Source organism: Sceloporus occidentalis, unplaced genomic scaffold, assembly GCF_023333645.1.
Source record: "Sceloporus occidentalis isolate IW3139 unplaced genomic scaffold, rSceOcc1.0.p SCAF_13, whole genome shotgun sequence".
In the NCBI taxonomy this organism is placed as follows: Eukaryota; Metazoa; Chordata; class Lepidosauria; order Squamata; family Phrynosomatidae; genus Sceloporus; species Sceloporus occidentalis.
The window spans coordinates 2,238,184-2,266,116 of record NW_028316993.1 but is presented as its reverse complement, the minus strand read 5'-3'; the positions used below and the strand labels follow the sequence as shown (position 1 = coordinate 2,266,116).

At 44.1% G+C, this 27,933-nt stretch overlaps 1 protein-coding gene across 1 annotated transcript; it reads left to right on the top strand.

Moving 5' to 3' along the window:
- Positions 1–579: 579 nt before the first annotated feature.
- EHD2 (EH domain containing 2) lies at positions 580–27,933 on the top strand. Its single transcript, XM_089479521.1, has 5 exons — positions 580–1,957; positions 7,613–7,710; positions 17,733–18,145; positions 22,123–22,287; positions 22,855–27,933. Exons 1-5 carry the CDS (start codon positions 1,560–1,562, stop codon positions 23,389–23,391), a joined length of 1,611 nt encoding a protein of 536 aa, XP_089335647.1. The 5' UTR covers positions 580–1,559; the 3' UTR covers positions 23,392–27,933.

Genomic DNA, 27,933 nt, shown 5'->3' with positions numbered 1-27,933 from the left:
GCTGACCATTGGCCATGCCAACTTGGGGTGATAAATGCTGTGGTCTTCTGAAACAGCTGGAGGATGCCAAGTTGGAGAAAGTCGTTGCAGTTTGTGCTCTCTTGCTTGAGAACAGAGGATTAATGTATGTTGATGGATCCCATGTCATGAGCAACTGGAATACTGTTAACTATCACCTTGTCCTGACATATTGTTATTTGGTGGGAAAGGAAACCCATCCTCTATTTACACATTCTTTGTAAAAAGTAGTAGCAGTGCTAGGAGACCTATATACCCTGACAACACCAGATCCCAAATGATCTTGGAAGCTAAGCAGGGTTAATCCTGCTTGGATGGGAGACCACCAGAAAATACCAGGTACTTCAGGCTATATTTCAGAGGAAGGAACTGTCAAAGCCACTTCTGAGTATTCCTTGCCTAAGAAAACCCCATGAAATTCATTGGATGGCCATAAGTCAAGAGGTGACTTGAAGGCACATACACATGTACATGCCAACATTCATATTTGTTATGCCAATGAGAAAACACAAAATCACACCTTGAGGCTTATTTTTCCTCTTTGAACCACATGATGGCATCAGAGGCTGTTAGTTCCCAAAGCCACATTCTTGCAATGGAGAGAGCAGGGAATGTTCATAATTTTTTTGGCACATTATTTGTTCTCAAATTGTTGGCTGTCCCAACACTCCCATCCCATCCCAAATAATTTATGTTAATGTATTCTGCTCCCTGCCTCTTGGCAGCTGCTCATCCTGACAGCCAGCTCCTCTTCCAAGCAGGAATCCTCTTCAGATGCTTCTTGGGATCTTAGAAGAAGAGAGGGAGGAAAAAATCACCATTTCCACAAATAAACAAGAGGGATTTTCCATCTGAAGCTGGCATCAGTGTGTATGTGTGTTTCCACCCACACTGTCCTTGCCTGTACTGCACTGTTTGTTGCTGGCTTTCTGCCTCTTCCCATAGCATTTGGAAGAAGAAAGTAACATATTTTATTCAAAGACAGAAGAAATTCAGTGATTCCCACCTATGAGCAACTTTTTCCCAGTTGCAAAGTGAATTCTGTGCTTTGGGGACCAGCATTTTGGATAATAAGCACATTTCGAGCTGAGAGAACATCATCAGAAGATCCTTTGCCTCCTGTGGAAAAGGATCTCTCAGGGGATCTACTCATCAGAGCTCTTGACCTCTCTAAATATCTGGACCAACCCACCCAAGTCAAGCCTCTTTGACTGAGAAGATCTACAGCAGAGGCACCACCCAAAGGATCTGCTGATTTACGTTTATTTCGGGTCCTGAACAGATTAGAAAGAGACCCATAAACTCACCGGATATCTTTTCAACACAAGATTTCATACGTCTTTGGGTCACATTTTGGGGCCTTACCTGTTTTTTGGTCTCTCAAGATCTACATCTCTGAAGCATTTGTGGGCTTTCCACCCAGACTTTAATTTCGGTCACATTTTACCCCTCCCTGCTCTTTTCGTTTTCACCACCAATTTCTTGATTTAGAGCTCCATTCCAAGGGAGTAGGCATCGTGCCACTTCCCAGCACAGTCAAGATGTTCAGCTGGATGAAGAAGAATGAGAAGAAGACACCTGAGGTGATCCGCACGGTTACGGAGGGCCTCAAGGACCTCTACAAGAGGAAACTACTGCCAGTGGAGGAGTTCTACCGCTTCCATGACTTCCATTCACCAGCCCTGGAGGATGCCGACTTTGACAATAAGCCCATGGTGCTGGTGGTGGGTCAGTACTCTACTGGTAAGACCACCTTCATCAAATATCTGCTGGAACAAGATATCCCTGGGAGCCGCATTGGGCCTGAGCCCACCACGGACTCTTTCATTGCTGTAATGCACGGCGAAACAGAGGGGATCATACCAGGCAACGCTCTCATTGTGGACCCCAAAAAGCCCTTCCGAAAACTCAACCCCTTTGGAAACACCTTTCTTAACCGGTGAGTGCCCCAACCAGGGGTCTTTTCCTTCTCTTGTATTTTCTGGCCTTTGTATGCATTCTTCAATCACTCTACCAGCTTGAACACCATTCCCTCCATCAGTCCTGATTTAGCAGGGAGAGCTCCAGTTAATCCTCTGCTGTCCCATCTTTCAGCTGCTTTTAAAATGTCCCAGGTTCTCTCTCCTACTCTCACGTTTCCCCTTTGTCCTCAGCTTACTTCAATTGCTGCAAACTGAGTTCAAAGTGCAAAAATCACTTGCACTCAACTAACTTGGCAGTGCTGCCAGTCAGAGCTGTTGATACTGATGCCTGTTACAGACTGCCAAAATAAAGCTGCTTTGGGTCTCTTTGGAGGTATGCTGTTTAAATGATGCATGCATCCTAAGAATCCGGAAGCTGCACCAAAGCTGCACTCCGGTGCTTAGGAATGGAGTGTGGCTTTGGCGCGACCTCCGGACTCTTAGGACCCACGCATCATTTAAACAGCATAACTCCAAAGAAACCCGAAGCAGCTTTATTTTGGCAATCTGTAACAGGCCCATGTTAGATGGACCAACGGTCAATCTCTGTCTAAAGCTCTGTCTTATATTCTTTGGGCAACACTGGGATCAGATAGACAGGAGAGATCTTTCATACCCAAGAGCCACCTTTATTAACCTCAATGTGGCACTGGATTTCAGGGTTGGAATCCTATCCTGGGAGAAAGGCAGAATATAAATTCAGTAAATTCAATTTATTGATATAAATGCAATAAGTAAATAAATAAACAGCCGCCACCACCCCAGGACAAAACTCTGGCCATGTATCTGGGCTTCCCAAGAAGCTCAGTGTAGGGTAGAGTTCTTTTCTCTCACTATCACCACTGGTATAATCAGAACAACCTTGTGAGAAAAGCTGGGCTAAAAAAATAGCGAACACCCCACAATCATGCAGCAACCTTCATGTTTGGAAAGCAGGGTTAGCCTTCCCAATGCTCATCCGACACTCACGCCACATTGGCTTTCTCCAGTAGTTTTGACAGCTCATATCAAGGACTTTTAGCCAGAAGAACAAGACACTGACTCTTTAAAAAAATCAAAAGTAGAAAGATAGAAGACATATTTTTAGCAGTTTATCTTGTTAAGTGAGAGAAAAGTTGCCCCAGCTAAATCCTCTGTTCAGTGCAACCATAAAAGGGCTAGAGGCATCTTTTGCAGCTGGTCATCTCCTCCTCCTTGTATCTGTCTCCTTCTTTTAAAAGAGCTATCATAAAAAAAGAAAATGATGGCTGTTCTAAGAATCATGCAATCCACCATGCATTGGGGTGGGGCAGAGCACTACTAAAAACTTAATGCAAACAGGGATCTGATCTCTAAGGATGTAGATTGAAACTGTATTTCATCTTTGCTTTGGGCCCTTGCTCTTAAAAGAACCACCATCTTTGGAGGTATGCTGTTTAAATGATGCATCATGCGTCCTAAGAGCCCAGAAGCCATGCCAAAGCCACGCTCCAGTCCTAAGGACTGGAGCATAGCTTTGGTGCAGCTTCTGGCCTCTTAAGATGCATGTGTCGTTTAAACAGCATGCCTCCAAAGTGACCCGAAGCAGCTTTATTTTGTCCTGCCTGTTCGAGCCCATAGTTATTCTCAAAAGTGCTGCAAGATGCTTTTGCATACAGATTTTCCCTAGCTCTTTGAATTCTACCTAAATTAGGTAACAGTGTCCAAATATAATACTCATGATTCTTGCTGGGGAAACACTCTTTAACTACTAGACTCTGCTAGAAGATAGGTCCCTCCATCCTGGTGTGAGGTGCTATCTGTCTATATGCACATTTATGTTTGAACTGATTTTATGTTGATGTACTGGTATATTTGTAAGTTTGCTTTTACTGGTTAATAATAATATATTGTTGAGATACTTTGGTCAAAGACCGTAAATAAAATCGATTGATTAATTGAACTTCGAAACTCTGCTCCCTCTTGGGGATCTCCCTTTCTTTCTTTTGTGATCTGCTGCAGATACTGTCCAACTAGGCAGAGAGGGGAGCACAAGGTAGAGAAAGAGCTCTGTGTGGATTGTAAACGGGCACCTATTCCCACCCTCCTCGTTCTTTGCCAGGGCGAGGAATGGAGAGAAGTAGGATGAAGTTCTTTGGTGGGGGATGTGAGCCCAGCTCTCTGGAATGCAGCAGGGCTCTCTGTGCCAGGATGTCCTGGTAACACCCCAGCATCTCCCAACGGTTAGGAAATAAATTAGCTGTCCAGATGTGTTGGCTGTTGGAGCCAGGAGGGAGACGTTCCCACAAGACAGAGGCCAGGGAGAAATGGGAAGCATGAGCTTTGTAAGGGAAGGCCTACCCAGCACAGGGTAGCCACATGCTTAACAGGACAGGGCTCTTGTGCCCATAGCAGCTGTGCTGCACAGTGAAGAAAGACAAGACCAGAGTGACCATGTGGGAAGAGAAAGAGTCTCTTCCCCACCTTTATGCCTACACTTCTTACTGCGTGGTTTCAAGTCATTTCTGGTTAATGGCAACCCTATCGCTGGAGTTTATCACACTGGGGCTAATTTTGGCATTAAAGAGAGATTAAAGCGCATTTCAAGCATCCTGCAAATAAAGCAGAAATGGAGAGTAATTGCGTGAATGATGATCACATGCAATTGCACACATAAAGTGTAAATTTACAGCGCTTTATAAATAAAGGTTAATAATAATAATAATAATAATAATTATTATAATAAAGTGATGTCGGAAATGCATTGTCACTGAAATCCCAAAAGTAAAAAAATGTGTGTTAATATTTCTTTGTGACCGCTTTAATGGCGGGTTTTGTGCAAAGTGTGAAATCGTTTCACGTAATTATGCGATTTTTCCGAGATATTCACGGGATAAACTCCCGATCTCCTTTGTGTGATAAACTCAGGGTTTTCTTGGCACAATTTATTCAGAGGGGTTTTGCTTGTCTTCCTCTGAGACTGAGAGATTGTGACTCGCCCAAGGTCACCCAGTGGGTTTCCATGCCTCAGTGGGGACTCAAACCTGGTCTCCAGAGCCATAGTCCAATGCTCAAACCATTACACCTGCTGGCTATACACATCTCTATTTAAAACAGTTTTATACAATGCACTTTTTTGATTCTGTATCTCAGAATCCTCCAGCCAACATGGTTATGATGATAGCTGGAGGATTTGGGGAGTTATAGTCCCAAAAAGTAATGTTTCCAAGCTCTGATTTTAAGAGCCAACCTTCTTTTAGCAAATGTTGCTTTCTTTTGTAGAAGGTCCACTGTTATACTGAGAGACAGTTAGAACCAAGTCAGAATATTAACTCAGATCTTGAAATATCAAACGACACTTGCTCAATGCACATGCAGTGTAGGGTGAGCATCTTGTGACCTTAGCATTTGCACAAGATGGGAGAAATTTCTGCCACTTCTTCAGCCTAGACAGAAATGGTCTGTGATGAAATTCTCCCTTCCGTGGTAATCTTAACAGAAAGAGATGATTTCTGGAATATAGCTCCTACATCCATGTGTGGGAGGGGAAAACATGCAGGGAAGGTGACTTTAAAGCCAAGCTGGAGAAAGTTACTTTTTGGACTACAATTCCCAGAATCCCAGAATCAGCATGGGCATTTCTTTATGGAAGGGGTAAGAATCATGCATCTCTCCACATGCTGTTAGACTGTAGCTCCCAGCATTCCCCAGCATTGATTATACTATGGCTTAAGGCTAATGGGAATTCCAGTTGGAAGACTGCATGGTTCTCAGCCTGTCATAAAGCCACGGTGTTATGGGCAGAGATTTTGAGCCTTTTCATAGACTGACAGAAAACCCACTGTTTTTCCTTTGCTGCATCGCCTTGCCTAACCTGAGATCTATTTATAAAACTGAGACCAATTCAGTCCCAAACCTCTTTTTGAAAGGTGCAGACTTCTTTAAAGCTACTGTTAGTTGCCATTTGGCCCAAGACAGTGGGAAACTTTGGAGTTGGATGTCCCTTGGTATTTTCCGGCAGGCTCTACTTTTAGCATCCTTGTTTATACTGGATGATCCATGCGCCTTCCTCCATCGAGGGGTTTGTAAACATAAACTCCACCCTAGGCGCATAGCACAGCCGGGTTTTTGGCAGCTGTTGCTTCAATTCTTTGTCTTCCCCACCTTGTTTCCCTGGAACCCCACAATCTGACATGCCCCAAATGAGATAAAACTGAGAGATATAAAAAAAATCTAACTGCAAACATCAAGCATGTGTTGGTCTTAACTTGCTGGCTCCTCTTAATCAATGACGACATGTTGAAATTGCTGGAATCGCAGGGAGGGGAAGCTCAATTGCAGAAGCAAATTTGTCCTAATTGATTATGTGGAGCCAGGAAGTTAATACAAATCTGTGGAAGACAGAACAAAGTTGTCTTCTGCTGCTTTGAGGCACAATGTCTATACCAAGGCGTAGAACAGGTGGCCCAGCAGATGATGTTGGATTGCACCTCCCATCATTCCTCTCCATTGGCTGGGTGGGCTAGGGATATTGGGAGTTGCGGGCTAGTGACATCTTGAGGGGCGCAGAAGTTGCCCACCTTGACCATGGCAGACAGAATAACTGCATACCCTCCAAATGACCTAACTTAGCAGGGACAGTCATCTCAATCCTATGTCACCCCATTTTAATAGGTTGCACTCAATTATCCCAGCAGGAGGGAAGAGGATAGAGCAGCAGTCTGCCTTTCCCAGTAGACTCAGGCCAAAGCAAACTGCTGCTAGCTTGTGGGCTCTTCCTCATTTAATAACTTTTGCCATCTTCACTACACTCTGATGTTGCTTGGCCATACATGTCCCAGTTTTCACCTGCGAAATGTTAAAGAGCATATTCCTGATATAGCTGCTTCAGCTAGGTAGGCACAGAGAGAGCAGCTTTCTGCACCACTGCGGGAGGTAACTGCACAGCATCTGCATTTTCAAGGAACATTTGATTGAGTTCCTTGATCAAGCTCCTCTCATCTGCCAGGATTTGGATACAGGACACTGTTGTAATGGAATAAAAGCAGAAAATGGGAAGACGCCATAAATAAGAAAACAACTCTACCTACTTCCGATAGGTTAGTGTGCTATGTTCAATATGTTTTGACACACAAAAGGGAAGGGAATGGCATATTTGTCCTTCACTCGGAGTAGAAAGGTTTGGAGCCAGGACTGGTGGAAGCTGTAAATTTAAGAACACCCTGGTTTTCTCAAGGAATGCAGGAAAGGCTCTGCTTAATTTTATATTTCCTGTTTAAAATACATATTTATAAAGCACCTTTTGATTTTCAATCTCCAAGACAGCTTATGAAATACATTAAGAGTAAAGCAAATGTTGAATACAATTATGCCTAAAGGTGAGGTGTAACTTAAAGCTAATCAATAAATTATAAATCTAGGTGTTCTGTGCTCAAAGGCTGAGGCCAGGAATGGACAACTGTGGCCCTCCAGATGTTTTTGGCCTACAATGCCCACTAGCTCTAGCCAGCATAGCCATTGGTGAGGGATTCTGGGAGCTGGAGTCTCTGTTGTCCGTAACTAGTTAGATGATGCTTGTAGATTGTCATAAGGTGCCTGTGCAACACACAACCCTTTTTTCACTGCTCTCTTCTCCACAAGCCTCTCACCCTGACTCTAGCCTTCTCTCCCTTTAGGTTCATGTGTGCTCACTTGCCCAACCAGGTTCTGGAGAGCATCAGTCTTATAGACACCCCGGGGATCCTGTCAGGTGCGAAACAACGCGTCAGTCGAGGTAAGGCAATGGGGACAGGTATTGGGGACTTGTGGACATTTGTCGCTCTCTTTTTGGTGCACACTCAAAGTCATCCATGGAAATCCTGAATCAAAAAGTTGAATGGGAATTTAAAGCTGTGGGGCTCATCAAATCCAAGCTTTACTAATGTAGGATGTGATTACAACAGTATACCCATGGCCTCCAGTATTTCATAGATCATAGGGACACATGTGGCCAAGGAAATTCAGAGTGTGGTCAAGACGTCAGAAGTTCACAATGAGGAAGAACACACAGGCTAAGAGGGGCTACAGCAGTTTGCTTTTGCCTGAGCCTACAGAAAAGGGAACGATTCCAGCTTCTCTTCTCTTCTCTTCTCTCTAGCTGAGTTTATCACTGCTGAGGACAAGCGGGGAGTGGGAAGAAAGTGAGAAATTGGGACATGAAAAGCAGCTGGGACAGTGGGAAAAAGAGGATTATTCAGGACCATTACTGCCAAATCAGTAACCTTGGAGGGTGCAGATTAATCATTTATTTAAAGACCTACTGCTAACAAAAGCCCATCATCGCCACCTCCTGCTCCTAAGCCCTGGACACTAAGGAGTTTATCACATGGGATGGATCCTGTGCAGAAACTGAACTTAAACTGGGGAAAACCCCGTAATAGTGGTTAGATTCTCAGACGATGTCAGGGGTTAACCTGAACAGAAAGTGAACAAAACTTGCAAAAGCGGGTTGATTTTCACACAATGTAAGGTTTAATGAGCATTAATGTGATATTAATCCAAACGGAAAGTAGACAACACCCACTCCTTTTTACTTTGGGAAAATCCCAAAAGTAAAAAAGGAGCAGGCTTTGTCGACTTTCCATTTGGGATAATGTTGCGTTAATGTTGCTTTACTTACTTGTCTGAAAATCAACCCACCTTTACAACCCCCCCCCCCCCCCCCGATTTTTAAATCCATTTCTGCACGGGATCCATCCCTTGTAATAAACTCCTAAGTTATACCAGATTTGGATCATTTTTGGTGAGAAATTTTCAAAATGTGCAATTTTCTTTAGGAGTCCAAAGGAAAGAACATGAGAAATGAAACCGGCACATTTATCAGCCTCGTATCCCATGATACTCTTCTTTCCTGAAATTGGAAATACATTATTTTTTTGAAGGATAACTCCCAGAATCTCCCAGTCCCCTGTTCTGGGAGTTGTTTGAAAGAGTAAGTTGTCCACATTCTGCTTCCTTCGTGTCTGCACCTGCTTCAGAAAGTACCCAAGCAGCCTTTGCTTGGTTCTTCTCCCATGTTCATAGTCTCTGCTGGCTCTGGCATATCCCTGGGTGTTTTGTGGCTCTTGGCCAGGCCTCGGTATATCAAGCCCTATTGTGTTCCTGTCTGCCAAGGTCTGGGCTGGTAAATATTGATTCAGTCTCTCCGAGGTTGATTTCAAAGGAAACAAAGAGTGCGCAGATTCATTTCAAAACAAAGGAAGCAGCTGTAGGGGGGGAAGCCCTACCCGCATGAAGGGGAAGCAGCCCTATGGGGAGACAGAGTGGCAGGGAGGACAGTAGTCCCAAGGATTCAGGTTCCCAATCTCCCTCCCCTTGCCCTTGATAGCAATTTGATATGCAAAAATGTAAAGAACTTAAGTTTCTGGATAAAACTGTTACCTTCCAATTGTCTCAGTTTGGAAGTGACAGACCTGATTAATCCACTCTCATCCCACTTTTTCAGCTGCTTGGAAAATGTCCCAATTTCTCTCTCCGCCTCCCACTTTCTCCTGTCATCAGGTTACTTCAGTTGCTGCAAATTGAGTTCAAAGTAAAAAAGAAATAGTTTCCACTGTGTTCACTTGGGAAGGGAAAGAGGAGATGAAGAGCTTTGCCCTTCCCTGTAGGCTTAGGCAAACGCAAACTGCTGCAAACTGTCACTGTTCCTTGGTAACAGCTTTTGCAATTTTGATCACATTCTCTTGTTGCTTGGCCACATATGTCCCAGTTTTTTATCTGTGAAATGTTGGAAGGCATGAAAGCTTCCTCTTCTAAATTTCTGCATTTTATGTTACTGTCAAAGGAATGGGGAGGAGTTCAGCAACAGCAACAGCCATGTACACACCCTGGTTGTGTGAACAAAACACAGGTTAGAGAGACTCTGAGTCAGTGCAAGGTCAGATTTGACAGAGTTTGGGGATGTTCTTCATTCAGTGACAGCTCCCAGCATGCCCCAGCCAACATGGATGGGTTTTTGGGAACAACATACCTGAATATAATTTTCCTAGGTAGTGCAGAATGCACACAGAAATACATATATTGTACAATAGCTTATAAAATGCAAGGACAGTTTTAGCTCAAGTAGGAACAAATAAGATATGAAAGCAGCTATTGAATGGGATCAGAATGGATGTGAGGGAGGCAGTCCAAAGGTAAAACAGTTTTGAGATGGGCTATTCACATTCCTAGGTTTCTCAAGAGCACTCTTGAACCTAGACACAAGTGCTCCCCTTGAGATGAGGGCCAGGGGATTCCAAAAACATTTCAGTGACATGGGCAAAGAACAAACAAACTGCTAGTGAAGTTAATACATTTGCCCCCTAGGAATTTCATAACAGCACAGATGAGAGTTTGCCCCCATTTTATATTTAAAACAGCCCTTTGAAGCAGCTCAAACGTTAGAAGGTTTCCTTGGCTGAAGTCATCTGAGTTTTATTGCTTTGCAGGGATTTGATATGGGTTGTCCTCTAGTCAGCTGATACCATATGCAGCATATTTCTCTATCTGGCTCTTTAGTTACAATCAACCAGTATTTAGGAAAAAGCATACAAGCTTTAGAATTGCATAGAATTCCCTCTTATCTGATACTGCTTTTGGTGCAAAGGAGAGAGATCGCAGTTGGAAAAGTTACTGTTTTGTACAACATTGCTTGTCATCCCCCCCAAAATCATGATTCTGGACAGGGACGTAGCCAAGATTTTAGGAAGGGGGGGCAGACTAAGTGCCACCATTATAATTGGGCTTGGGTGCGGTGGTGCAGCAGTACATGCCATTCATTTTTCTAATGGAAGGGGGGTGGGTCAGGACCCCACAGACCCCCCCTCCCTTGGCTATGTCCCTGTTTTGGATGATATGTTGTTTGGGGGTTGGGGCCATTAAATTCAAAGAAGTAGGTTTTCCTAGTATGGCATGAATCTTGTGCTTTTATCTAGAGGGGAGAATGCTCCCAGCTAGGATATTTTTTACATGGTTCTGGGCAACCTTCTTCAGAGAGTAGGCTTTGGAAGAATAAAAAGGGAAGGCTGCAACAATAGCGACAAGAATAGAAGGTTTTGCATGCTAGAAAATTCTGCAGAAATACACTGGGTCCCAATGGAGCTTCTAGGGAGAGATGGGGCTGCAATGCACTCTGTTCCTGGGCAGCATGGGTTAACATGTTCCACCCGAAGTTCCTTCGTGAGGACAGGGTGAGGCTGGGGCAGCCCTTTCGGGCTCTCCCTCTGACGCTTACATTCCTGCACTCCTTTCCCCTTGGAACTGCTGGTTTCCACTGTGTGGGATGTGCTGAATCTGGATGGTGTTTCATTCCAGCAAGACCAGAGATTGGAAAGCTATTCTGGGGGACTACAACTCTTGTTTCCCCTGGTCAGCGTGCTGGAATGTTAATTCCTCAAAATAACTTATCTAATGATCCTCCCAGGACCTGAAATTTCCAGGCAAAAACCTGAGACTTAGGGATGCCTCCCTGGTCATCACCGTACCCTTCAATGTCCCTACTTTGCAGAGAAATTCCTGATTAATCCTCTACTGTCCCCTTTTTTAAACTGCTTTTAAAATGTCCCATAATTTTTCCCTGATTGTAAATGAAATGTACTTGCACACTGTAACACTTGATTTAATTAGTCTTTGCTAAAAAGCTCTCTGACTGAGGTTTGCATCAAGCCTTATCTCTTGCCTTGAGATGAAAATTTGAACCTCCACCCATTGTCCAGAGGTGACCCACCAAAACTAGGATTTCTGGACAGCACCCTCAAATATGGCAATCCTAAACCTATCTGGCCTATGGAGAGAGGATGGGCTCTCTCTTCTCCACCTCCTTTCATGATTTCCAACTTGCTGTCCGCAGAGACTAATAACTGGAGAGATACACAAGTCTCCAGTATTATCTCTATATTTTATGTGAAGGTATGTGGGGAATCTGAACGTGCCCCACCTCAGTGAATAGGGTGAAGTGGAACCTAGAGAAACGTGGCACCCTGCAACTAATATGGTCTTGTTTACTGCAGTGGCATGCCAGGAATCTGCCTCCTTGTGGACAAGTTGTCCTTCTGGGATCATAACAAGATGTGTGCTGTTGTGCAGCTAGGCTCTTCTGCATCAGTAAATTCTTCTGAGTCCTTTCCACTATATGTTACGTTCTAACTTTCATTACAAGGGACATGTTTTGTAGATGAGTGTGCCATTGATTCAGCAACTGGCAGAGTGAAGGAATAGTCTAACCTTCCAGACGGTACCATATAGAGGTAGAGAAAGCACAGTATAGGAAACTTACTTTTTTTGGATGGTAAATTCCCAGCGTCATTCAAGCCAATATATCCCATGTTCTCAGATTAAAACTGGGATATGTGTGCGAAGCAACATCAGAGTATGATCATGATGGCAAATGTTCTTAAAAGGGAAGAACAGGCAAGCTAGGAGCAGCTGCAGGGAAAGGAAAGATGCTGTCCCCTCTTTCTCCTCTTTCCCTTGCTGAGTTCCAGTGCAAACTACTTCTGTGTTTGAACTCATTTTGTTCAGTTGAAGGGAGAAAGTGGGAGGAGTTGAAACTGGAACAATTTAAAAGTTACTTTTTGAGACTACAACACACATTGGCTATGCTGACTGAGCCACATTGCCTCTCTCTTTGTATATTGTTCTCAGAAAATGGAAATGCTAGCTGCGGGATTGTGGAAGCTGTACACTTCAAAAGTCCAACTTCCAAGCTCAGAGGGAAAGATACCCTTGTGTATCCAGAAGGAGATTGCTTAGGCTTGGAGGGCTAAGGTTAGACAGGGCTGAGCTGCAATCAAATTTTGTCTGGGGGTTTTGTTGGGAGAGACTTGAAGGAAGCGGATGGTACAAAATAGAAGAAGGTGAGAAGCCACAGTCTGCTCAGTCTCTGTGGGGGAAAAGCACCCCTTGTGCCATGGCAACTGAATGCACAATGATTGACTTGCAACATGCTGAGGAATGTCTCTGTCAGTGCCAAGGACGGAGGAGGAGGAGGAAGAAGGGATCCTTTCCAGGACCTGGAACATTCGCATGTCTGCATGCAAAGGTGGTAACTAGGAAACTGCCTGGGTGAAGCAAAGGTTAGCATTTGCCTGTTGCAGAGCGCAACAAAACAATACATGGGTGGTCCTTTGCTTAACTACCATGCACCCTGTCCTTCTTATCTCTGGTCTGTAGAGGTGGAGCTTAGAAACTGTACAGTTTGAGCTACAACTCCCAGAATCCACTGCCAGCTGGGGATTCTGGGAATTATAGCCCACAAAAGTAATGCCTTTTTGTTCTTGTTGTTATTATTATTAGAGTACTTATACCCCGAGCGCCTTACAATTGTTGTGTGCCTTCAAGTCATTCCTGACTTATGGTGATGCTAATACCAACTTACCTTTGCATTTTCTTGGCAGAATTTGTTCAAATGGTTTTTTTTTTACCCTTGCCTTCACATTTTTTCCCTCTAAAATATTCCACTTGTGGTTCATATTCATGCATGAATTGGTTCAAAATGGACCCGCTCCAGCCGGCAAATTTAAATCAGTTCCGATCTGTATGTGGTTCACACTTGCGTGAAACCAATTTATTGAAAATACGCAGAAAAAATCAACGTCAAAAAGACGTGGTTTAAATGGGTCTGGTGCATGGCCCCCCTCACCAAATCGTTTCAGCGATTCGGTTTAAGTGGGAACCAGGATCATTTGAACCAGTTCAAACCAAATTGCGATCCGGTTTAAAAGGTAGTGGGAATGAGGCCGCTGTTTTCATGGCCCTGAGGCCTCTTTCAAGTCTCACCACCACAGTTAAAAGCACAGACTTCCTCCTCCTGAGCTTCAGACGGCTGGAAAATTATGGGTATGTTTGGAAAAAGTTCCCCCTCCTGCCTTGGGAATTGAGCTGACTCTTTCTCACCCACATTTCACCCGGCCATTCCACCTACACAGACTAGAAGGTTTCTCCTTGTTTCTCCGTCCGCTCATGTGTTGATTACTGCCCTGGTTCTGCCAGCCCAGGCCTGCCTTTTGCTGGCTCTCTTGCCTGAATGCAGCCATGGAGCTGTGGGGTTCCAAAGTGGAGAGGAAATTCCTGCGGCGTGTCAGGACATGTGGGAGCCAAGCGGCCTGCCCATCACTGTGAATGATTGTTTCTTCATTGGAAGACGAGGAAGGGAAAGATGTGCTTGTGCCACTGTTTGCAATGAAACACACAACTCCAATCAGATTTCTGGAATGTCAAAATCTGGAATCCTGTGCCTTTCCCTCCAACATTTCATAGCTGAAAAATGGTACGCATGTGACCAAGCAACATCAAAACGTGGTCAAGATAGTGACAGTTATTAATGAGGATAAACACACAAACTAGGAGAAGCTACAGCAGTTTGCTTTTGCCTGAGACTACAGGGAAGGACAAGATTCTGTCCCCTTCTTTCTTCTCCTCCCATGGAGTTAATGGAGTGCAAACTACTCTGCATTTTGGACTCAGTTTGCAGCAACTGAAGTAAGCTGAGGACCAAGTGTGGAAGTGGGAGAAGGGGAGAGAAACTGGGACATTTAAAAAGCAATTCAAAAAGTATAGTGATAAAGAATTAATCAGGATTATACTTGACGAAAAGGGACGGTTAAAGGGTATGCTTAATACAGCTGCATGATGGCACACAAAAGCCCAACGTATTTTGAGTCCTGATCCAAAACATTTTGGAGGTACTGGCTTGGGGAAGGTGGCTATGTGGGTCTCCCTTTTATTATTTCTGCTTGCTGATGATCCATTGTGGATGTCCGTTATGTTTAACAGGAAGAGCTTATAAACACATGCTTTGTGTTTTCACCCCCTCCTTCTGCTTCTTTTTCTCTTTCTCTTCCTTTCCTTTCTTAAATAAACACAAGAATCTGATGGAAAAATCCTTTCCAGGCACACCATTCCTCTTCAACAATCCTTCATTCTCCTGGGCCTAACCAAGCCTTGCAATGAGCATGCTGTTCCTGAACTTTTATCTGTTATATCAGACTAGAGACAGTGGACTTACTGGCTGGAGGATTCTGGTAGTTTTAGCCCCCAAAAGTAATTTTTCCATGCCCTGCATCTATGGAGACGGAGAGTCCATTTATCTGTTCTGGCCTCCTGGAGGACTGGCCCTGGCACAGGCTAGTTACCTAGAAAATGGTCTCCTTTTAACAGGCTGTGTGGTGTATTTTTCTGGCTAATAAACCCAAAGGGAAAATGGGAAACATCCCCTTTTGAACGTTATTGATCTTTGTATCTTTCTTGGAATCCTCCTCTTGTCTGCACAATTATTGCAAGATCCTTCAGAAATGCAATAGCTGATAAGAAATGGAGGCACAACCAGATATTTCCTGCCAACGCTCCCAATTCTCCATTGTTAATTTCTTTACAAAAGAGGTATTAGGGCAGGCTCAGGCTTGCTTGGGAACTGTGCCTTTCAATATAAAAAGTCTTCAGAGCTTCAAAATTTTACCTTTTTAAGGGCTACAGTTCCTTGGAGAGCCATCATGGGGTACTGGTTTGAGCATTGTACTACAATCCTGGAGATCAGGGTTTGATGAAACCCACTGGGTAATCTTGGGCAAGTCACAGTCTCTCAGCCTCAGACAATGGTAATGGCATACTCCCACTGAACAAATTTGGCCAAGAAACCCCCGTGATAGGTTCACTTTAGGGTTGCCATAAGTCAGAAACAACTTGAAGGCACACGACAACAATGATTCATTGTATTCCCTCAATGACTATGCCAGCTTGGGAATTCTGGGATGCAGAGCCATAGAACTGAAAAGGCATTCCAAGGTCTTCTGATCTAATGAATTGACAGTGCAGGAATCCATAACTAAGCATCCCTGACATGGAGCTATATAGACCATTCTGTGTTGTAGTCCAAAAAAAATCATTTTTCTAAGGTTTGGTTCTTGGCCTGTTCCTAAGTGTGTGACTCACCCTTAACTCCTCCACGAGGAACAAAAAGCACTCTGCACATACCCAGAGGTACAGTATTTGTTTTATCAGTTAAAGTATCCACTGTCCACCTTAGTGTTAAATGTTGCTCTGCCAGTCTTTCCCACATCTTGGAAAAGTTATTGCTTTGGCCTACAACTGCTACAGTTTCTGAGCCAGCATGGCTTCTTGGAGTTGCAGTCCAATAAATGAAGGCCAGCTTTTGCAAGTTTCTGAGGCTTTGGGTTTTTTGTTTTTCTTTGGTTCGGTTTTTTGTTGGGGTTTTTTTGCCAGCCCTGGGGCAAACTGGGGCAGAGAATGGTTCCTTTGTCTAACCTTCCCTAACTCTATCTTGTGACACCAATCCGGTCTTGAGCATTGCAGACTCTTCCCCAAAAATAAAGCATGTGCCACCATTTAGACCTTTGGCAACCTCTTTTTCCCCTGCATGAGCCAAGGAGGCCCCATGGTTCACTAAGATAAGAGCTGCGTGGCCAGTTTCCCCCTCCTTTTATTTAGATCTCCCATCTTTATTATTTTTCTTTAGTGTGTCAGAACAATGAGCCCTCCTTGCTCAGACTTTCCTATGGAACGCTTGGTTTCCTTTTTTGGTGCTGTGGAATAGGCCCTTGTGAACCTCAGCTGCCAAGAGGCAATGAGGAGGAGCGGCTGAGTGGATGGCTGGGATCCAAAAGCAGAGAGAGCTATGAAACTTGTTTCATGTTGATGGGGGTGGCGTGCGGGGAGAGAAGAGGTGAATGTAAGCTAAAAGCACAGGGGGAAATCTGCTTTCCTTGCTCAGGGAAGAGGCATGCAGGTTGGTGGGAGTGAAGAATCATACTGAAATGTTACCTGTAGGACAAACTCTCCGTCTCCTTCTCCTTCCTCTTTAGTGGTGGCTTCAAGGTCAATGGAGCTATGAATCTGATCCAGATTCATAGTAAGGGGAGGAATATTACCCTTCCCAGGATGGTCAGGCAAAATAAAACTGCCGCAGCCTCTCCTGGCTTGTGTCTTCTTTCCCATTCATAATTTTTGCCATCTTGATTCTCTGCAGTGTTGCTTGGCCCACACATGTCATGGCTTTTGTCTGTGAAATGTCAGAGGGAATGCTAACATGAAAGCCAGCATCCTGTCTTGCCTTTTCCTTAATGAAACTGGTTTGAGGAGATGCCCCAACTGGGTGAGATTTAGGAGAGAGAAAGAGGAAAAGTGGGGAGTCCAGTGTTGGATTGAAATATAATTTCAGCCCATGCTGTTTTGTTACCTGAGGCAAAAGAGAAGAGAGTGTGCCATCCCTCCTTACTCAATGGTTGAAAATCTGGTAGGATTACCAGTTGACTCTTTCTTAAGCACTGGTGATGGGCAGAGTTCCTGCCCATCAGAGTTGACAGTAATGAGCCCAGTGGTTAAATGTAGCACAAGGAGGCTTCTTATGTCCTGAATCCTGTTGGTAATGCTGACTAGAACCGACCTGCTCAGTTGGATTATTTTGGACAGTTGGAGGGAACATTGTTGCCGGGAAAAATTAACACAGTACACATGACAACATGACTTGCTTCAACTCATTGTTTCTGAGAGTAACGAAAAGTCATGGCTGGCATCTGTTGTTTTTTTGTGGTTTTTTCAGGCTATGTGACCGTCTTCTAGAAGAGTTTATTCCTGACGTTTCACAGGCATCTTCATTCTCTGAAGATGTCAGCCTCAAATGCAGGTGAAACATCAGGAATAAACTCTTTCAGAACATGGCCACATAGCCCCCAAAACCCACAAAAGAACAATGGGAAATCATGTTATTAGCCCTTCAAAAGCATAGCAGAATAACCTCTTGGCCCACAAACCTTTTCTTTTCAGGCTATGACTTCCCAGCCGTGCTGCAGTGGTTTGCTGAGCGTGTGGATCTCATCATCCTCCTTTTTGATGCCCACAAGCTGGAGATCTCAGACGAGTTCTCAGAGGCCATCCGGGCCCTCAAGGGCAACGAGGACAAGATCCGGGTGGTCCTGAACAAGGCCGACATGGTGGAGACGCAGCAGCTGATGCGGGTCTATGGTGCCCTCATGTGGTCACTGGGCAAGGTGTTCAACACCCCCGAGGTGCTGCGTGTCTACATCGGGTCCTTCTGGTCGGAGCCACTGATGATCTCTGACAACCGACGGCTCTTTGAGCTTGAGGAGCAGGACTTGTTCACGGACATCCAGAACCTGCCCCGGAATTCTGCCCTGAGGAAGCTTAATGATTTGGTCAAGAGAGCCCGTCTGGTCAGGGTGAGTATTGGGGTACCAGAGGAGGGAAAGGGATGAAACGAGGAAGAGGGACTCATGGTAATATTCCTCAGAAAGAACATCACATACCCTCCAACTCTCCTGATTTGTCAGGGACTGTCCAGATTAATCCTCTGCTGTCCCACTTTTCCAGCTGCTTTTAAAATGTCCCGGTTTCTCTCTCTTCCTCCCACTTTCCCACTCTGTCCTTAGCTTACTTCAATAACTGCAAACTGAGTTCAAATGCAGGAAAGACGGGCGGATTCTAACCCTTCCCTCTAGATTTAGGCATAAGCAAAAGTCCCAAAAGTGTTTTAAAATATGGAAAGAAATCAACTCAGAATGGCTGGAGGTCCCCTTTCAGTTTTATGGGAAAGCTGGGTGGCCTTAGAATACGTTTATGGCAAAACCATCAAACAGTCCAGAAGTCTTGAGAAACACATGCAACCTGTGCTTTCTCCACCTCTGTCTTAGACCACAGGCAGAATGTTTCTATTGTAATGGAACCGGAGGGCAAAGAAAAGATTGTACAGTACACTGAAATGGTGTTTCCATTACAATATGAAAGATGGTGAAGAAACCTAAAAGGGAGGTCCTCTTCAATGGCCTAATCCAATAGGGGAATGGTTGCATTCCAACCAAACTGAGATAAGTAGGACCGATGTCCCATTGTAGACAGGATGAATAGGAAGAGAGACACTAGCCAACTTTGCCTATTTGGCTATTGCCTCAAAGGTCATGGAGTATCCTCCACTCAAAATTCGGTATCTTGCTTCATCCTTAAATTGCCTACCATTGATGGAAAGAGCTTTGTTTCTCAAAGTTGTGTCATCTGATAGAAGCCTTCCACAACTGAGTGCCTTCCAGATGTGTTGTCTACAAGTCCCATCGTTCCCCAGACAGATGGTGATGAGAGTTATAGTCCAGCCCACACTTGATTGATTGATTGATTTATATCCTGCCTTCCTCCTGGTACAGGGACTCATGGAGAGTACCAGTCTCTCTTAAAGGCTTAAGCAATTGGACCACAAAAAGGATAACTTCTCCTTGGATGGAGCACTTCTACCATCTTCCCCTCCTGGACCCTCATTCTCTTTTCGCCATTGAAGGACACTGCTGTTTCTTTCAGTGCCCCCCCCCCCCTTTCTTTTAAACTGCTGCTTTTCCTGTTCTCCTTAGTAGGAGAACCCACCCGCTCTCCAACTGGAACAATGGTTACATCCCCACAAAGGAAGTCTGTGCATTGTGCTTGAAGGTACGATGTGTTTATGGGCTTGGCCACCCCTTTCCTATTTCCCAGCCCCATGTATTTCTGCTCTGTTTTCCTCATTAAGCCTTTCCGACAAGGTAGCGCCTTCCCTGCGGTCCTGATTAAATAAATCCCAGGGCCTTGATCCTAGGCCTGATACCCACTACCTTTTAAACTGGATTGCAAATCGGTTTGAACTGGTTCAAAAGACCCTGGTTCCCACTGGAATCAATTCTCTGAAGAGATTCAGAGGGGGGGGCATGCGCTAGACCCATTTAACCCGCATCTTTTTAATGCTGATTTTTTTCGCTCCTTTTTAACCATGCCAAATTGAGAGAAGTGGAGGCGTGAGCTGAACATTAGGGAAAAGAGTCCTCAGAGCTTGGAAACCTTGTTTGGGGGTCCACAACATTCAAAGCAGAGCTTAGAAATAACAAGTCACAACGAATGCAGTTACCTAAGGCTAGTTTCTAGGGTGTCACAACACATTTCAAAAGGCATTTAAGAAATAAGAGCAAAGCAAATTCATTATTTAATTCACAAACTTTATTATCAATGTAATGAGTAATGGTTCCTATTTACTTTCTAAGCACTTTCAGAGGAATATTTCAAATGTTATGCTATTATCAATCCTAAGCGCTGTTTTTCCTCAAAAAAGTAACTGAACATAATGAAAAGAGTAATGACCGCTACAACAAATGTAATTACAAATTACTTGTAATACGTAAGAGAAAGAACAACTTCTAAAAAGTATTTTCCTAAGCTCTGGTGCATAGCCTTTATTTTCTTTATTAGATAGTGAGACACAAGGTTAACCAAGTTACTTCGATTTCACCATGGCTTAACAGAGTTATCCTGACACACAAGCCAAAAAATAAATAAAACCTAAACCCTTTCCCTACTTGTAGCAGTAAAAATATAAGAACAATTGTTGGGGCCAACTTCACTCCCTCCATTTGCATGTTCCAACTCTTTCTCCTCTAACAAAAGGTACTTCAATAATGGCTTCATCTGAGGACTCTAGAAGTCCCTCCAGTAATGTTCACTCTTCCCAAGAGCATTGGCATTACTCCCTTAGCTGTCACCTGGTTCAGGTGCCTGGAAAAGAATGGCATATCTTCCAACTTTTCACCGACGAAAACTAGTACACATGTAAACAAGCAACAGTATAGTGTGACCAAGATGACAAAAGTTACCAATAAGGAAGAACACACAAACAAGGATAGGCTGCAGCAGTTAGCTTTTGCTTGAGTCTGCTGGGAAGCACAATATTCCTCTCCCTACTGTTAAGTTAATGGAATGCAAACTATTTGGCGCCTTGAACTCAGTTTGCAGCAATTCAAAGTAAGCTGAAGCCAAAGGTGGAAAATGGGAGAAGGACGGAGAAACAGGGGCATTCTAAAAGCAGCTGAAAAAGTGGGGCAAGAAAAGATTACTCAGAACTGTCCCTGACAAATCAGGACAGTTGGAGGGTATGGCATACTCTAGTTTAATGTGATATTGGCTCTTTTTGTGCGCATCTGCAAGGAGAGGCGTCTCAGAATTTTACAATGGGGGGAAGCTTATTGAAAAGCTGGGGAGCCCCAAATTATGGTATCATTGGGAAGGTGGCATTGCCTTCTGGGGAGCCCCAAGAGAACCTCAGGAGTGTCAGATTCAGCCCCAGAGTCATTTCGGTCCTAACTCAATGCTCCATATTCCCATCCAGTTCAACTATTCCCCTATCAGAGATGCAGGCAAGATTTACAACCTGGCTCCTTTCTCTGCTCTTTACGGACACATCCTCTGCTTTGCTGCATCCTGTCTTGCTAAAGTCTGAATCCTCTCTCTCACGCCCCAGGCGCCTCCGGTACTCGCTTAGCCATCACCTCAAGATGTACTGTCTGTATCCAGCTGACTCTGTGGAGATTTCTCTGCTGGTCCAGACAATAGGCTTTGTCGCTTAGCACAGGAAGTAATGGGACATAAATCTAGCTAAGAGTTGGAATAAAATGACTCCAGAAAGGCCGGAGAACATGGTCTTCTAGTCAGAAGCAGAGGATGCAGCCCTTCCTCCAGAGGCAAGGTTTCTATGCTAGAACCTTTTGTAAAATGTTGGTGCTTCATTAGTCACATCCCAACTAACAACTAAAGGGAATATAGTAGATCCCCCCCCCCCCGCTTCTTCCTAGACCGTTTCACTAAAAGTCTAAAACAAGATTGGGCTGCTTGAACGAATTCATACTTCTCCTTTTTATTCTCCAACCTTCCTTGTTTTGGCTATACCTCCTAGAAATTCTCCCAGAATTCTGGCACAGCCTCCTAAAAGTAACTTTCTTAAGCTCTCACCTGGATCTTTTGGCATTTCTTTCCTTTCCAGCCAACTTCCTAGTCTTTTCTTCTGCCACCACAGCTTTGGGTCCTCTCTTTCTTTTTGGTCAGCATTTTAGTTTTTGGTTACTCTGGCTGCTAGGCTTCACTTCCTTTGCCTTCACCTGAGCACTTCCCTCACCAGCCATGCCCCACAGAACCTTCCTGGTTTGCCGGCATCTTTTTCTACCTCCTTCTTATTTCTAATAACTTTCAAAACCCCAAGGAGATTCTGTGACACCAGAACAGTTCCGCCAATGGTAGAAAAGTGGTGATTCTTCAACAGCATTTGGAGTTCAGCTTCCAAAAACTTCAACAGTTCCAACATAAGGAATGGGCCCCCCAGCAGTTAATGCACTCCCTCTGTTTCCTGGACCCCCAGGTCCATGCTCACATTATCAGCCATCTGAAGAGGGAGATGCCTTCTGTCTTTGGGAAGGAGAACAAGAAGAAACAGCTCATCAACAAACTGCCTGTTATTTTTGCCAAGATCCAACTTGAGCATCACATCTCACCTGGCGATTTCCCCGACTGCAACAAGATGCAGGTGAGGACTGTAAAAGCTGTTAATCAATAGACTAGAATACCTTGGAGGATGGTGGAGTCTCCTTTGGAGGTCTTTCAACAGAGGGGTGGAGGGACATCTTTGGGGAGTGCTTTAATTGTGTATTCCTGCATGGCAGAAAATTGGATTACGTAGATGACATTTGTGGTCCTTTTCAGCTCTATGATTCTATGCAAGTAGACAAGCTATTGGCTAACTGTAACCTGCCACAGGCTTCTTGAGGAACATGGTTCTGTGAGCATTGTGTCTGAGAGATATATGGTGATAGATGAGCTGCATCCTAACTAGTTTCACAGCACATCTTCATTGTTACTTAATGCAATGGTTCTAACACCTGAGGCCTCCAAATACTTTGGGCTTTAGCTGTCAGAAGCACCTGTCAAGTGCCAGGGATTATGGCAGCTGAAATCCAAAACATTTAGAGGAACAAAGATTAATGTGTGTAGTGCTGTATTTGAATGTTGTCAGGGCAGAAACATTAGCTATAGGAGGCAGGATCATTCCTCTGGGCTATGTCATCTCCCCCTCCCTGATTTGTTCTTTCCCCAGGAAATGCTGATGGTGCATGACTTCACCAAATTCCATGGCCTGAAGCCACGCATGGTGGATGCTTTGGATGAGCTGCTGACTCTAGACATTGCCAAGCTGATGCCGCTTTTGCGCCAGGAGGAGACAGAGGTCCCTGAGCAGATTGTGCATGGTGGCGCCTTTGATGGCACCCGGAATGGTCCCTTTGTTGAAGGAGCAACCGAGGGGGCCTATGAGGGGATGGATGAAGATGAATGGGTGGTGACCAAGGACAAACCCAAATATGATGAGATCTTCTACAACTTATCTCCAATGGATGGCAAGCTGAGTGGCACAAAGGCCAAGACATGGATGGTCACCACCAAGCTGCCCAACTCCGTCCTTGGCAAAATCTGGAAGCTCAGTGACGTAGACCGTGATGGCATGCTGGATGATGAGGAGTTTGCTCTTGCCAGCCACCTGATTGAAGTCAAGCTAGAAGGACATGGCTTACCATCTGATCTGCCTCGCCATCTTGTGCCACCTTCTAAGCGCCGGCAGAAGGGGTCAGCTGAATAAGAAGGCTTTTCGGGAGCTTGCCTCCCATCCCTAAACCAGGCTTGAACTGCTCCAGTAAGCCCTGGTTCTTCTCCACCTTTTGATCTTCCAACCAAGCCAGGCATAAGAAGGTATTTTAAAGGCTTTAATTCCTCAAGAAGGTCTCATACTTGCTTAGCAAACATGTGCTGGATTGCATCAGGAGATACTCCTTCCTTCAACTAAGCTTCAATGTCACCTTCTGCTTTGTCTTTTGTCCCTACCAGACTCAATAATGCTTTGGTCTGCCTCAACAGACTTCAGTTCTCTGTAGGCTTCACTCCTTCAGCCCTAGTTGAAACTACTTAATTTGGTCTTCAAGTTCAACTCTACACTTTCAGCCTGCATTCTAGAGATGCCAATGACCAAACATCCATCTGTATTGGACTGGACTTTTCTAAGATGTTTTCCTTCCTCAGAAATCAGACCCAAAGAGCTCCATACTTTACAAGTTTGTTGCATAAGAACACTGCCTCATTCAGCCCAGGCTCAGACTGTTCCAGGAGGCTGCAGCCTAATCCACATCAGTTTAAGTGAAAACCAACTTCAGTTTCCAAACCATGTTAATTTTGACTTCATTCCTGCTACCAGTTTAGACTCTAGCTGGCCCTAATCCTCCTCCTGGGTCTCCTTATCCATTAGAAATGGGAAAAGTCTTGTCTACTTTAAGTCTACCCTGGCATGAACTCGGAGTGTGCAGTTATTGACAGACATGTGCTTTTGCAATGTTGTCTGTGTGTTTGAGGGTGGAAGAAGATGAAGCAGAAGCATGAAGCATGTTAGGAAAGAAAAGGCTAGAAATGTTGTTGCCAACTTATTCAAGCCCATGAGCAAATAGAAGTTAGGAAGGATGTATTTCTCTTACCTACTTTGGCCTAATTTTGGGGGGACAAGGTAAAAGTGGTCCATCTTCCCACAGCTGCGGTAATGGAGAGGGATACAAAATGTGTCTCTGGGCCCACTGTTCCTTTCCATTTGATGCATGTGTTCTCATTATAGTGATGTACAGGATACATGGGAAGGCTATAGTTTTACTGGAGGAAGTGAAGGAGGGTGTGTGTTGGTTTTCTTCACCATGCAGACAAAATTATGCCTTCATTAAGAAAGAAAAATATCAGTTTCTAAAGGGATAAAATTATGAGGACATCCTTATCTGATGGAAAGTCCCTCACAGCAAGAACATGGCCAGTAAGTGCAAAAACCAAGTTTGTGTTGGGCTGAGGACAGTTTTACAACTGAGCCAGGTAGGATCTGGAAGGGAATTTGTGGTGCTAGACCTTGAATTCAGGGGGTAGGTAGTGACATGCTTTGGGCAATAGTAGCTCAATTGTAGTCTTTGAATTGTTTCCCTGCACAGGGAGGGGAATGTCATAGGGATTGGAGAAGGGTATTGTTGTTGTTTTTTGGACTCAGCTCCCAGAATTCCAATGGATTCTCAGTGAGCATGTTGTCTGGAGGATTCTGGGAGTTGCAGCTCCAAAAAGCAACCTTTTCAAGCCTTGATGTGCCCTCAGTTTGCAGGTGGAATTGAATGGTGTCAGCCTCCCTTCTTTTCAGAAGGGACTTAACAGAAGTGAGCCTCTTCTCTAGTAAGGGGAAGCAAGCCTTTACATGTTTGGGGACACCCATGAGGGATTAATGCTTAAACGTTTTATCATCACTAGAGAAAGGCACAATTTGGACATTTCAGTTGAGATCCTGTCCACCAGGTGTGTAGTACTGTATATAATTACATCAGTGTAGCCACAATTCCATAGCATCAAGCACCATAAGTAAACTGGGTTGTGCTGTTGTGCAACAATTTGTCAGGTACTTGTGTCATTGCAGAGTACTTTTGTGCACTAAGAGCCAACCTTTGATGACATCCTAAATAGCACAGATACTTGCCCAAAATAGTTTGAAAAAGTGGGATGGCAGAGGATTAATCAGGACTTTGAAATCTATTCTTCTGCAGGTTAGCAAGTGACCTGCCTTTTGGTGCTAGACCCCAGCTCACTTGGTGCTGGGGGTAACTCCTTCCCTCTTCCACTCCCACCCAAGGCTTCAAAATGTTCTTTTTTGTTGTTATTTCAAAAGTTACTTTTTTAAACGACAACTTCCAGAATCTGAGAGATTCTGGGAGTTATAACCGCCAAAGCAACTTTTCCCACATTCTGCTCCCATTCACCCCTATCACACTTTATGTGCCTTCTTTTCCTTTTACTAGGACAACCAAAATCACACTTTGCTCACACACAGCACAATCACAACGCTCCTTGTGTTTCAAGAAGGTATACCTACACTACCAATGTTTGTTAGTTTTATATTAAACATTCCCTCTGCAATTGCTAAGAATTCTTAAGAGGTTCCTAGTTCTTGACATAAAACTGCAGTTCCCTGGGGAGAGAACATCTTTGGTGTAGAACTGCTCTAGGAGAGGAAACTCTGGAGGGCTGGCCATCGAGAGATGCAAGGACTGCATCCACCCACATTCTCAGGTTTAGCAGCTACATCTCTATAGTCCTCTGGAGGACTGTGAAATACTTCTAGTCAGGGCTATGTGTCTTCTTTACCAAAGAGTCCAGGAAACCGTGTTCTGTCCTTAGCAGAGTTTGGAAAAAACACTTTTATGAACTATGTTTCCTAGAATACTATGGAATTTGGAACATTGTCATTCGCAAAAGTGACTTTTCCAAGCTCTGCTTCACACAACTTGTAGAAGAGCCTAAACTGTGGGTGGCCAACCTTTCCCTATTATTCTCCATGCATTTTAATAGTTGTACAGTATTAATGAAGGAATATTAGTTGCTGTAGTTTTATTCAAGTTTAGATCTTTTGAAATTCCATGTTAAGGAAAAAGGAGGAATATGTGGGCCTCCAGATGTTTCTGAAGTTCACCTCTCTCACCTTTTGCCAGCGTTGCAAGTGTGACTTCTGAAAAAGTAAAGGTCATTTTTAGAGCCACTTCAGGTCATTGGCTGAGCTGCTGTGATTTCACAGATTTTACAATACTCTTTCTAGTTAGAATAGTATGGACAGGCCAAATGGTTCCTATGAAGAACTAAAGCTGAAAAAGGGCCCCAGACAGTTATAGGGACTGTGGAAGGGCTTCAGGAGGAGATCTTGGAACAAACTTCCAGAGGAGATCTGGATTTTACACGTTGATTCCAAATAACAAACTAAAGTCCTAGGCTCAAGTCTTTAGTTACATAGGTTTGTATATTTTTGCTTAGACTTGCACACATTTCTTGCTTCTCTTTTTTGGATATTTGCTTTCCATTTTTAAAATCCAAGGGGATGATGAAGAGGAAAAATGGATGTAAAAGATTTCCAGCTATTTCTTAAAATCATATGGTTTAACAACTTGTTACTTCTGTTATATATAAAAAGAGGTGTTTCTTGTTGTCAGAAAGTCCCGATTTTGCCCTGGCACAACTAGTTTAGGGTTGTGTGTAACACACAATACATTCCATCCACTGATTATATTGTTTGGAAAGCAGACAACTATCAGTAGTACTGTCCAAATCTACTGTTTTTCTCCAGCTGCGTTCATCCAGTCTCTGGAGGGTAACCAATCCAGGACAAGTTTATTTTCATGTGAATATAAGAACAACTATTCCACCAGCGTTGCTTTATGTAAAATGGTTTCTTCTGATTCTACTATACTTTTTTTCTTTCACTGTAGTAGTTAGCTACCTACTTCCTCATCACCGTTCACCATCAAGTTTATTATTATGGCGTTGCAGAAAAAAATCACATGCATATTCTCATTTGATATGTAAACAGCAGCTTTTATCTGCCTGTCTCTCTTGGAGTTTGCCTTGGGGAGAATAAAGAGAATTTGGGGAGATTTCTGGGCTGGGTGGAAAAGACAAGGAACAAGGCGTGAAACTGACAAGCAGCCACAGAAGGCCTGTGTGAAAATTTGCAAGCGTGCATCCCCTCCAACGTTTTACAGACTAAAACTGGGATACGTGTGGCCAACAATATCAGTGTGTGCTCAGGATGGAAAACTGCCACACCAGTTAAAAACACCGATCTCTGCAACTCAAACCCCCACACTCCACAGCCAGAGCAAATAATGCAAATTATCTATAGAAGGAAAAAAACCCAATACACTATGAATATCCTTGTTTACATTTGCTTAGTTTTAGCCTGATTTGTTCTGCTGCCAAAGCGTACCTGGCATTCCTGCACCTGCAAGGTCATCCCCAGTCACTTTGACTGTAGGGGAAGGTGGGAAACATCTGCATCCCACCACCACCCCATTCTTTGGCACCGGCAATAGCTGCCCCATCTAGAAGGATGCTATGGCAAGAGGACTGGCATGGCACCTCAGGATGAAGGCAATATGTTTCATTCCAGCTGGGTGGGAAGTCTAGGGATCCTTGCTGTCCAATGTTTCCTGGGGTCCAGCTGCTGGCCTTCTTGCAATCTTCCAGGGATCCAGGGGTTGCAGTCTGAACTCTAGGAGGGCCTTGCTGCTTTTGTGATGTGCCTCTAACAGCATTTCAGCTGGAATAAAACATTTATTTACCAGCCTGA

Coding starts and splice junctions, on each gene's coding strand:
- EHD2 (XM_089479521.1), top strand. CDS start 1,560: ATGTTCAGCTGGATGAAGAAGAATGAGAAGAAGACACCTGAGGTGATC. Junction 1,958..7,612: donor GGAAACACCTTTCTTAACCG/GTGAGTGCCCCA, acceptor CTCTCCCTTTAG/GTTCATGTGTGCTCACTTGC. Junction 7,711..17,732: donor GAAACAACGCGTCAGTCGAG/GTAAGGCAATGG, acceptor TTTTCTTTTCAG/GCTATGACTTCCCAGCCGTG.